Source organism: Myotis nattereri, assembly GCF_964212035.1.
Source record: "Myotis nattereri genome assembly, chromosome: 8".
In the NCBI taxonomy this organism is placed as follows: Eukaryota; Metazoa; Chordata; class Mammalia; order Chiroptera; family Vespertilionidae; genus Myotis; species Myotis nattereri.
Window position 1 is genome coordinate 92,379,170 of NC_138083.1, and position 12,533 is coordinate 92,391,702.

Below are 12,533 nucleotides of genomic sequence, written 5' to 3' on the forward strand. Positions count from 1 at the left end.
ACCTCCTGGTTCATAGGTCGACACTCGACCACTGAGCCACACTGGCCAGGCTGACCTTTTAATATTTATCCCTTTATGCCCTTACGTGATATTAAATGTACCCTGTACGCCTTAGAAATCTATTGTTTTTGCATGAGAGGGAAATGACCATTGACTCTCCATTTCTGAACTTCATATATCCATAGGACGTGAAGGGTTTTCCCCTTCATTCCATGGCCTGTCTTTGGAAATGCAATCCATTCATAGTCGATGTAGATGTCAGGTGGCCCGAACCCTGCGTTCCTCTCCCGGTAGAAGAGGCCTATGTCTGGCCACGCTGCCCCACTAAGTGCCGGGCTGTTCCTCATTAACCGAGGGCAGTCCAGTCCCGGGTAAGGCAGCGGCAGACAGTGGAGCAGGGCCCGCTGGAGCCATCTGCCAGCTCCTCCCGTCTCCCCTAAGCCTTCAGCATGGACACCGGCACGGTTAGAGCATATTTGGCAAGAAGTGTCGCCACCGGAGTGAAATGTGGGTGCTTGGACATTGCAGGTTACTTCCGGGTCGCGCCCAGGAGAAGAGGACGGACTGCGGCTCGGTGCCAGCACCATGCGGGGCGCAGCGAGGAGGAGGAGCGCCGCCATCTGAGGGCCATGCGTCCCCAGGGGCTCTTCCTCTCGGTGTTGATGTTCGGGACGGCAGGGCTGCTCCTCTTCATGTACCTGCAGGTCCGGATCGAAGAGCAGCGCGCAGGTAAGGGGGTCCTGGCCCCTGGGAGTCGCAGTGCCGTGGCCCCTACATGGGCTGCGATGGTGACAGGCCTGGGAAAGCCATCACAGGCTGAGAACAACCGACATGAGAGAGCTGAGCCCCCTCGCTCCGGAAAGAAGGGGGTGCACAGGTCCGCGGCCTGTGCTTGGGGGCCGGGGACACTGGACTTTTGTTACCCAGGTGGGAGCCGCAGCGGCCCCGCAGCCCGGCCGGGACCGCGCACAGGGAACTTGTCTGCACAGATGGGTCGCTGTTCTCCCACCTGCGTGTGTCCGCTAAGCTTTGGGCACAAGCCGAACAGGAGCGCAACTACAGCAAACTCTCTGTCTGTCTGTCTGTCTGTCTCTCTCTCTCTCTTGGTTCCTTCCTAATTGTTGTGTTGATACTCAAAAATGATGTAGAAATTCTTTAATGCCTCTACTTTAAAGCAGGGTATGGCAAACCTTTTTCGCAAATGAATGGCTGGAAAATATTTTAAGCTTTATAAGCCACACGGTCTGTATCATAACCACTTAACCCTGCCGGCGTATCAGGAAGCAGCCCTAGCTTATCTGTACACAAATGGACCAGGTTGTTGTATTCTGATAAAACTTACTTACCAAAGTAGGCGATGGGCCGGATTTGGTCCAAAAGCAGTAGTTGGCTGGTTTCTGCTGTACTTACATTTTCATCATTTAGTTTGTAATTTCTGCACTTTGGAGCACCCAGTTGCTTTAGAGTGGATACATTAATAATGATAATAGGAAATGGAGTATGCTTATAATGATGAAAGGAAATGTTTTAGAGCATCATACACACACACACACACACACACACACACAGGTGTTGTGAAATTCAGTTGTTTTTCCATTAGCATAAATAGATGATGGCTTATGATTGTTAAGGGAAATAAAGTAAAAACAGAAGAACAATTTCTTGTTTCCAATTGTAAAAATTATTCTGGATTTAATGCCATTAGGAATCTACTCTGAAAGATAATTCAATATTGAATCACTCATATGACCATTTTAAAAGTGGTTTCTATGTTTAAATGCCGTTCCTTGGTTAATTCTCAGAGGATTTATTTAATTTATATAGTAACCCTTGGGGAAAGAGGTTGCATATGACTTCCTAGAGAATATGTAACATGTTGCCAAAAGTCATTCTTAATTCCCATTACAATTTACATAAACTATAATATCATCTGTTTTCTATACTACTACAATAATTTATCATGATAACTTATAATATGTAATGAAACCATCTGTGATGAAGTATATAGGCTAATTCCTCCTGCAGTACAACTTCTAGCATAGATCTCACATAGTCAGCCTTCAGTGGGTGTCTGTTGAATAAGTAAATAAAAGAATGAATGACTAGATTTAACACTTCCGGCAGCACGCACACTAGAATGCACAGAGGAGAAAAAACTTAAGAGCTCTCATTATTGGGAGGTTGGCTAATGTCATAGTCTCTGACATATTTCACCAGAAAGGTGTCACAGCAGGTCTCCCACCTGCAAGAGAAAATATATTCATATAGACAGACGAATGGAGAAGTGCTATGATTTAGTCACGTCAGTAAGAAACGACATGGTATCTGAAGAAGCAGTCAAGCCATACTCTACATATAATGCCGTTTACAAGAGGAGTTTGTTCACAAGCATCAGTAGCTACCATTTATTGAACGCTTAATAAGAGCTGAATATTTACATAAAGTTTCTCTAACCCTAACGATGTGTGAATGAGTTTGATATTCTATGTTTATAGACGAGGAAATGGAGGTTCAGGCAAAACTTACCCAGGGCCTCACATGTGTAGGGAAATCTGCACCTGGCTTGGTTTGTGCTGTTTCTGAGCCCATGCCTCTACCCCCCACCGGGCTTCTGGGAGGGGAAAGGGTGAATCATGTTACCCCTAGACCAGCAGGCACCAACCGGTGGTCCGTGAGGTCCGAAAGGTTGGCGATGGCTGCCCTAGACTACAAATACAAGCAACTGAGACTCAGAAATTTCAAGTGATTTGCTCAAAGCTAAGAGTTTTCAAAGTGTGACCCACGCTCTGATTTTACTCCTTCTCAGGAGCCCTGAAAGAGCTTCACCAAGAAAGTGGATGAGATAAACATGTAACAGATGCCCAAGTATTTTTTTAAATATATTTTATTGATTTCAGAGAGGAAGGGAGAAGGAGAGGGAGAGAGAAACATCCATGATGAGAGAGAATCATTGATAGGCTGCCTCTTGCACGCCCCCTACTGGGGATCAGGCCCACAACCCAGGCATGTGCCCTGACCAGGAATTGAACCGTGACCTCCTGGTTCATAGGTTGACGCTCAACCACTGAGCCACACTGGCCAGGCTAACTGCCCAAATATGAGTGCAGATGGTTTTAAATCGCTGACTTGGTACCCTCACGTCATTCACAAGTTCATAGATTTGTAACCTCTTCGGGAAGTTGGATTCTTAATTGAGTTCATCATTTTTCCAAGTTGGGAAATTATTTTCCCTGGTCAAGATGGGCTGATAAAACATTTGCCGTTTATTCTCTTCATCTTTATTTGTAATTTGCTAGAAGTACTTTCTCTGATTCTCAATGTCTGTTAAATGAATTACCTACTATTTCACAGTCTACTCATGACAGTGAGCATAAACTTTAGGACAGGATTCCTTTAGATGATTGTTTTACTGAAGAAACATTTTCTTTTTCTCCAAGAAGACTTCCAGGTAGAGTTCTGCCCTCAACCAGGCTAGCACCTGGGTGGTGATTCTGTTGTTTTCCAGGTAGATAGGTGCACGTGTGTTTTTCAAATAACATCAGGAGAATCAAACATCGTTAAAGGCAGTCTCTTTTCAATCAGAAGATATTCGGTTGGGGGCTTTGATGTGAAGTTAAAAATTAGAAAATCTATCCTTTGGTCACTTTATAAGTGTCATGTAAAGAATGGAAGATGGCTTGGTTTTGGGTCCTGAGACCTTATGTGAGTTGCACAGATTTAAAAATCTGAAATGGTTTTGATTTCTTATCCATATCAGTTGAATATGAGAACTCGTAAGTTCTTTTCATATGTTTTATTTGAGGCCTTTAAAATCTAATAAGATATGGATTATTTTTTATACTGTCCTAGTTTTTCTGGGTTCTCCTGTTAAAATAAAATGCTTCAGAATTACAAAAAAAACTTAAATATGCTCTGATATGCTAGTAAAAAATATTATGAATACACAAGACTTTTGGAGGTGAAGAGGAAAAATGTACGACAGAGAAATTAAATTCATCCAATTATACAGCAGAGAGTTCCATAATAACAGCCATTTTTCAGTACCGTCATCAATTAATCTATGCATTTCTTCGTGCTAATTTTCAGTATGTGATGTATTATTAGGAATTTCATTTTGTACCATTTTTTCTAGTTGTTAGAGTACAAGTGTTATATTCAGAGGAATCTTGAAAATCTCACCTCCGCTTTCCGCTGTGTGGCCCTAGGCAAGTTGGCGTCTCTGAGCCTCAGTCTCCTCCTCTGTGAAATGGGAGCAGTAAGCTTGCACACAGGCCTGCAGTGAGGATTAAGGCGACAGAGCCCACAAAGCTCGCCGTGGTGTCGGGCGCACAGCAGCCCAGGGCCTGTGAGTTGCGCTGGCGGTCCTGGCGGGGCGCGGGCAGCATGGCCTTTTCCCGAGTTTTTCAGCTAAAATCTCAGGAAAACGCCGGCCGGCGGGGCCCAGCGGCTGAGCGTCCACCTAGGAACCAAGAGGTCTCGGTTCGATTCCCAGTCAGGGCACATGCCCGGACTCCATCCCCAATGGGGGCGTGCAGGAGGCAGCTGATCAATGATTCTCTCTCATCATTGATGTTTCTCTCTCTCTTCCCCTCTTCCTTCCTCTCTGAAATCAATAAAAATATATATTTAAACAGTTTTCAGAAAACAATCCCAAGCCTGGGCCTTAGCTGATTAAGAAAAAAATAAAAGGCTCGGGCCTGGCCCCGGCTGTGAGTTGGGAGGATCTAACCGGCACGGAGCCATTGTCCACAGAGTGGCAGCAGAAGGGGGTGACAGGACGGGGTGCAGAGAGCAGAGCTGGGCCCGAGGGCTCTCATGTCCACACAAGCTGCCCAAGGTCAGGGTATCCATTCATGCAACCACGCTTTTTAAAGACTTACAGACCAGAGGTGCCAAAACTGGAAAATAGAGAGGCCTGATGGAGGGCAGACAGAATCCCTGTCCTCAAGGCCACTGCGGCCTCGTGGACTGTAAGATGGTCCTGAGTCCGGCCAAGATGTTGGTACAAGAAGCCAGTCCATTGTGGCAGAAAGGAGCCAGCCCTCCATCAGGAGGCAAATAATGAGTCGGAACCAGGAGCAAGAGCCCAATCAGGTTTTAGTGAGGAAAATGCTGACCAGATAGCAGCTTTGGGAGGAGAACTGCAGGGACGGGGACGGAGGGGGGGGGGGGGGGGGGGGGGCGGGGACAGGAGCAGAGCACCAGCCAGGGGCAGGGATGAGGAGGCCCAACTCAGGGTAAATCCCAAGGCTGGTCTTTCTCCGCCCACCCCCCACCCCCAGCTGCTGTTAAATAGAAGAAACAGCAGGAGGTGTGTCACGTGCCGTTCTGTATGCGCTTAAGACAGGGGCAAGACTCCATCAGACGAGAGTCAGAGTCTCAGCTTTAGAGAAGGCCAAGATCATCTCGCGTGACACCTGTTCTTTACAATGTAGATCCAGTTACACCACTCCCCTGTTTAAAGCTTCTACATGCTCAGAATGGAGTTGCTGAATCAGAGGGCAGTCCCATGGTAGTTGCATGTTTAATGTGTTGACCTCCATACTGTTTTCCGGGTGGCTGCGCCTATTTACATTCCCACCAACAGTGCGAAAGGGTTTCCTTTTCTCCACATCCTCGCCAGCACTTCCTTCTAGACTTCTGGAGGGCAGCCATTGTCACAGGTGGGAAATGACCTCACATTGTGGTTTCTGATTTGCATTCTCCTGATGATTAATGGTGTAGAACATTTTACTGTACCAGTTTGCCATCTGTATGTCTTCTTTGAGAGAATGACTATCTAGATTTTTCTGTTTAGTATTTAATTTTATTTTTACTGTTGAGCTGTATGAATTCTTTATGTATGTTGGATATTAGCCCCTTATGAGGTATACGGTTTACAAATATTTTTCCCATTCGATAGGTGGCCTGTTCAATCTGTTGATGGTTTCACTTGCTGTGCAGAATGTTTTAGTTTGATGCGCTCTCACTTGGGTTTGTTGTTGTTGTTTGTTGCTGTTGCTGTTGCTGTCAGATTCAACAAATTATCACTAAGGCCAACATCAAACAGCTTACAGCCTATGTTTGCTTCTAGGAGTTTTATGGTTTCAGGTCTTACACTCAAGTCGTTAGTTCATTTTGGGTACTTTTTCTGTAAGGTGTGAGATAATGGTCCAGTTTCCTTCTTTTGCTTATGGCTGTACAATTTTCCCAACACCATTTATTGATGAGACTATCCTTTCTCCATTGCATATTCTTGGCTACTCTGTCATAAATGAACTGACCATATGTGTGTGGGTTTATTTCTAAGCTCTATTCTGTCCCAATGATCTGTGTGTCTGTTTTTATAGCAGTAACCTTGTTTTAATTGCTATAGCTTTGTAAGTTTGAAATCATGAGTGTGATGCCTCCAGCATTGTTCTTTCTCACGATGCTTTGCCATAACCAATAACTTTTTCACTTTAATGGGTACATGTTTATCTTAAACATCCACTTGTCTGACTTTTCTTTCATATCTCTGACAGGACCTTTTTTATGATTTCTATGAGTTCTTTCTGATATACACTAAATACATACTAATTTGTGAATTTAATTTAGGACTCAACATTAGCATCCAACATCAATTACTTAGTTATGAGTTATTGGAGATAGAATCATGTAGCTATAGTTCCATCTTTTCAAAAGTCATTGCCACCAATCTGAGCTCTATAGGACCTTGATCCTGAACATACTTGGCCTAGAAATGTGTTATTTCTGGTCAATGATATAAACTTCCCGGAGATCAGGGTTCTGTTTAAATCCTCCATGCTATTAGCCAAAGCAGATGGCTACTTTTAATTTTTTCCTTTTGCAGAATCACAGTAAACATCAGTAGGTTCAGGTTACATTTTAACCCTCCTGTGTGAAAGGAAGTAGCTACCTGATTCCGACTTCAGCCAAAGTAAAGCCACCTCATGGCTTTTTCTCGGACAGTTGGTCCGGGACTTCCCAAGCAACCGGCCCCTGCTTCGCTATTTCTAAGGCGATTCTGTCTTGCTCCTTTCAGACTATATGTATTGCGCGGCCTATGGCGTTGTGCTTCTAGACTGGATTGGTGTCATTCTTTCCTCTTGAGCCTCTGCGATAAGAAAGTGTGTTCCTTCCCCCCAGATCAGGCTGTTCATTCTGGCTGTGATGTTGCTGCATTGAAATTCTGTTTCCTTCCAGGGAACCTTTGTCTGAGCTGGAGCTAAGCACCTGTGCGTGGAAGGGCGAGATGCCACTGTCGGCCACATACTCAGGAATGTAAAATCACTCTTCTTTTAAAAGTCACTAATTTTGGTCACTTCCTCTAATTTTGATGAGGGCAGCAAGGATTCTTTTAGTCAAATGAACACATGCTCCCGCTACCCACTTCTGGATGCCACCATATCCCACCTTCCTTTTTTAAAAAAAAACCAAACAAACATATTTTTATTGATTTCAGAGAGGACGGGAGAGGGAGAGAGAGATAGAAACATCAGTGATGAGAGAGAATCACAGATCAGCTGCCTCCTGCATGCCCCACACTGGGGATGGAGCCCACAGAGCATGTGCCCTGACCCAGGATTGAATCGTGACCTTCTTGGTTCATAGGTCATAGGCCGGCCAATCCCTCACCTTCTTTTTATTGGTTTTCCATCTCAGGGCCTTTGAGTTAGCTGTTCTCTCTTCCCAGCTGCTCCATGGCTGGCTTCTCCACATCCTCAGGATGCAGCTCAAGATCCCATGCGAAGTAGATGAGATACCGCTGATGTTTTCCCTCCCGGCACCTGTCCCATTGTTTTTTAACAGTTACTTCCGGGCGCTGATTTCTATTCATCATCATTCTTTTTATTTACATACGGCTCACCTCTCTCAATAAAACATGTGCTTTCTGAGGGCAGGGGACTTGCATGTTGGTCACTACTGCGGCTCCCGCTGCCCCCACACTTCCAGGCCTTGATTTCAGTGGTCACTTCACTGTGTCTCCAGTGTCCTCCAAAAGGAGTAAGAATGGGTATGCAAAGGGGGGAATGGGTGTTACCAACAATGCAGGCTGGGGCTGCAAAGGGCGGGTGCCTCCAGGACTCCATTGTTTTGGCAACAAGGTTGTTCCTCTTTCCATGATGATAGGCAGTTCTCGGATAAGGAGAATGGACCGCATTTTGAGGTTAATTCCCAGGTCCCGAGGCATACAACTCCCAGCCAGGAGCATTTAGGTCAGAATGTGCTTTCTTGAGTCAGAACAAAACAATCGCGTTAACAGAGCAGGATTCCTATTTCCTGTAGCTCTAGCTCGTCCATGACTCTAGCTCTCCCTCTTGCCCCTCACGAAAGGTCTTCCTTGAGGCGGGGAAGGTGTCCCCCGGAGAGGCTTCGTCGCCCTTTGCGATGCTTCGATGCTTCGTTTCTAACAGAGGCAGGATCATTGTTTCATGGCCACGTAGGAAAAGTTGGAAACGGAATGTGGAGTTCCATCCAATGGCCTTTGGAGGCCCTTTACCATGTTACATTCCCAGTGGCTGTCGCTGTGTGTCCGAAGGAGATATCAGCAAATAAACAGAGACACCCACAGAGGCGCTCTGATTTAGCGATAGCATTTGGTGGTGGAAAGGGCTGAGCCTGTTTTGTGTCCTTGAACAAGCGGATTATTCTCCCCAGATTCTCGCTTCCTTCCTCCTCCGATTGCCATACGCGCTTCCTTGTTCCCATCTAACCACCCTCCTGAATTTGACCTTTACCGCCACATTCCTGTGCATGGCTCTATAATTTTTAACACTTATCTATAGTCCTTTTTTTTTATATTTTTGGCCCCAAATAAAAAGTTGTCTATCTGCATATACCCTTTGCAACTTGCTTTTTCATTCAACATTCAGTGTTTGAGATTTATTTATATGTTGATACATGTAGCTCTAATTATATATTGATTAGAGTTCTAATTGGAGCTGCATATATCAATACATATCAATCACCTAACTGCTCTATCATATTTTATTAGGTGAATATGCTGCAATTTATTTGTCCAGTTGATGTGTATTAAAATTGCTTCTGATTTTCTGCTGTCACACACATCTTTGTTTACATGTTCAAGAGTTTCCATCAGGGGTCGAGTTGCATGTTCTTTAAAATAAACATCCGCTTCAAGATTCTGTGATTCCATATTATATCGTCTCCTCTGCTCCCACAAGTCAAAAGTAGGACTTGTTAAACACTACATGGTGAGGGCCTGGGAGGGGTAGGTGGAGGGTGTGGGGCTCAATGGGGGTGGAAGGGGGACAAAGGGGATACCTGTAATACTTTCAACAATAAAGATAAATTTTTAAAAAGTACTACAAATAGTTAATGAAAATCCTGGGAAAATGGATACAGAAAAATGAATTTGGATGTACAGATTTCCATTCAGATTTGTGGATGGAAAGTTACAAATATAGAACATGGAACCTTGGAACCTGCTCTCGAGTGTTTCTTGCTTCATTGGCATGCCAGCGGGGTAGCTAGCAGTTCATTGAGAACCGATGAAAATAATTGCCAAGTCGTTTGTGTGGACTGTGCGTGTGAGCGTAACGACCTCCCCCACTAAATAATTCACATAGACAGCATGGTAACTCCTGTTAGCGAGTATCGATCCACATGTCATAACCCCTAGTCCCAACTTTCTGATTTTTCTAATAAAATAAACTCTTCCAAATCCAAGGCATCGTCTAGTCCCAGCCGACTCCTTTTACAAAGAGCAACTGAGAGGCTTGCATTGGCAGAGCCAATATTAACAAAACTGGCAGCAACACACGATTCCCGATGACCGCCCTGCCTCCCCACAGGACTCCTCCCCTTCCCCTTCAGATACAAGAGGATTCAGGACGCTCCTGAATGGCTGGTTTGTTCCCTAAGGCAGCCTGAAGGAACCCTTTCATGACCCCGTTGAGAAGTCTAGCGACCAGATGCATCTCCAGGAACAAAGATATGGCTCCTGTTCTCCCGCCGAGAAACCTGTGCCGGGAAGGATTTGCTGTTGAGGCAGCCCCGACTTCTAAAGGAAGTTCAACAGCGCAGAACCCAGGTCTCTGGGAACAACTTCCTCTGTGATTCTCTTTTCAAACAGATCTGTAAAGAGTAAAGCAAGCAGCTAGGAGGTGTGATGGGAAATTTCACAGGGTCCAGTTCATCTCAGATTAAAGAGGAGTAAAACTTGGAAAAAGATGGATTTTTTTAAAAAAATAGAAGAAGAACCTTAGTTTTCATGAGATGTTTGCATTGTTATGTTTACCCAAGTCAAAGATTACCAGAAATTATATTTTTATACACAGGATTGAAAGTAGGTATTTTTTTATACTAATCCAGTAACAGAACTAACCACTAGCTGCCCCTTCACTATTCTCAATCCTTTAGTCTGTCTCTCACGCGAGTCAGTCTGGGTTGTAATCATTTGCTTTTGTGTCTGTCTTCCCAACGGGCAGCCCCCTGAGGGTCAGGACCACAGCACCTGGAACACAGCAGGCCCCAATAAAGAGTTCAGTGAAAAGAAATGGGGGACACACGCGGAGAGGGGAGTCCTCGACTGTTTATCCAGGACTCACAGTGTTTGTGAGCCTTGTAGTCTAGATTTTCATTTTGCATCTTCTGGAGAGTTAAACAACTTTTGGGTGACTAGTCATCCTAAACAGTCACATAGGGTTTTATGTATAACCCAGAAATTATTTAATTACTGCGTATCATATTCATGGGGTTGTATCTTCCCAGTAATTAGAATAACTGTAGACACTGGCCAGTCTCCCCCCACTTTCCTGGGTTCAGGGTGTTGGGGAAAATGTACTCTTTTGTAGTCACTTAATCGATTTGGAATAGCCCTGTGGGGATGGTCTCCGCAGGTCATGAGGAAACCTCATAGACTGTTTCACAAAGTGTTACATTTCAAGGATCATTCCTCCAGCCCTACCCGGCCGTCTGTTTTTATATCTGGTGACTGTGGCCTGTGATAGAAAGTCACACAGCACAGATTGGTGCCGGGATAACTGGATGGGCTCCTACTGTTGCCTGGCAGTCTATGTTCCCTACTGATCTTTCTCTCCCCTGTTTTCCAGAGAGGCCATTTCTGGTGTCATTTCCTCCTCAGTGCCCCAAGCACATCTGCTCCCATTGTCTCTGCAGATCAGCTCTCCCCAAAGGAAACTCTCAGAGCTTCCTTCTAACAGCTACAGACCTACCTGCTTCCACCCCACACCTTGCTCTTCTCTCAGCTACTACTTCACCCTCTTCTCCCTTCTATGCCTCCTCCCCCCACTTATATTCTGCTTCCCAGGGGGTCTTCTTCAGTGATGCTTCCATCTCTGTTTCTTCTCCTGTATCTTCACCTCTTTCTCTATCACTTCCTGTGTCTGTATTTATATGGCCCAATTTCACCTAAAAATAACAAAACTCAAATATCCACACCTGTCAACCATAGTTTCCTCTTCCCCCAACCTATCCATTTCCTCCCCTTTGTCTTCTTAAAAGAACTTTGTGTAGCCCTGGCCGGTTTTGTTCAGTGGTTAGAGTGTCGGCCCAGGGACCAAAGGGGACCCAGCTTCGATTCTGGTTAAGGGGACATATACCTCGGTTGCAGGCTTGATGGCCCGCCCTGGTCAGGCGGGTATTGGAGACAACCAATCGATGTGTCTCTCTCACATAGATCTCTCTCTCTCTCTTCCTCTTCCTCCTTCTCTCTCTCTCTCTCTCTCTCTCTCTCTCTCTGACTCCCCCTCTTTCCACTCTCTCTAAAAATCAATGGAGAAATATCCTTGGGTGAGGATTAATAACAACAACAACAAAAACTTTGTGTAAGCACCACCTCCACTTTATTACTGTCTACTCACCCTCCCTAACTTACTACAGTCTGCCCCCCATCAACCACTGATTTTGTTCCCACAATAACTTTCCCACTGTAAAACCCAGCAAGTCCTTCCCAGTCCTCACCTTAGCTCTCTGCAGCATTAGATACTACATGCCTCTTGAGAACAAACAAACAAAAGCCTTCCTTGATGTCTGGGAGGACAGACTGTCCGGTGTTCCTGCTCTTCTCTGCCTGCATTCTCAGTTCCCTCTGCAGGCTACTGTTTCCTCTTCTCACCCCTTAAATGTTGTGTCCCTAGAGTTCTACCCTCGAACCTCCTTTCTTCTCCCTCTACGAGCTTTCCCAGTGTGATCCCACCCATAGATACTCACAGTTCCCTACAGTGCCATCTACTTCCTGGGAATCTGTATGCCCACCGAATGCCCCTCAGATCCCTTAAACTCAGTAAACACAAAGCTAAACTCATCATTTTTCTCCAGAGTCTGTCTTGTTTCATTGCAGAGGCAGTTGCCCCACCTGAAGATCTTGTTGCTATTTGATCCCTCCATTTTCATCTTCTCCCCGCCTTGTGCGAAGCTCTTCTTGCCCCACCCCACAATGATTCTCAGGGCAAACTTAAACTCCATCATTTGGCTGGCATGGCCCTTTATGATAAGACCTCTGCTTAACTCTCCATTTCTGGCCACATTGCTCATGTTGCACTAACCCTCTGGTTATACTAAATTTC

General features: G+C 45.2%; 1 protein-coding gene across 1 annotated transcript in view; it reads left to right on the forward strand.

Annotated features, from left to right (window-relative positions):
• Nucleotides 1–534: 534 nt before the first annotated feature.
• The window catches only part of CHST9 (carbohydrate sulfotransferase 9), a 134,353-nt gene continuing 122,354 nt past the window's right edge, over nt 535–12,533 (forward strand). Inside the window, exon 1 of the mRNA XM_081096679.1 lies at nt 535–729. Within this exon, the coding sequence (XP_080952805.1) occupies nt 630–729 (100 nt within the window). The 5' untranslated portion in view covers nt 535–629. The remainder of the gene's footprint in view (nt 730–12,533) is intronic.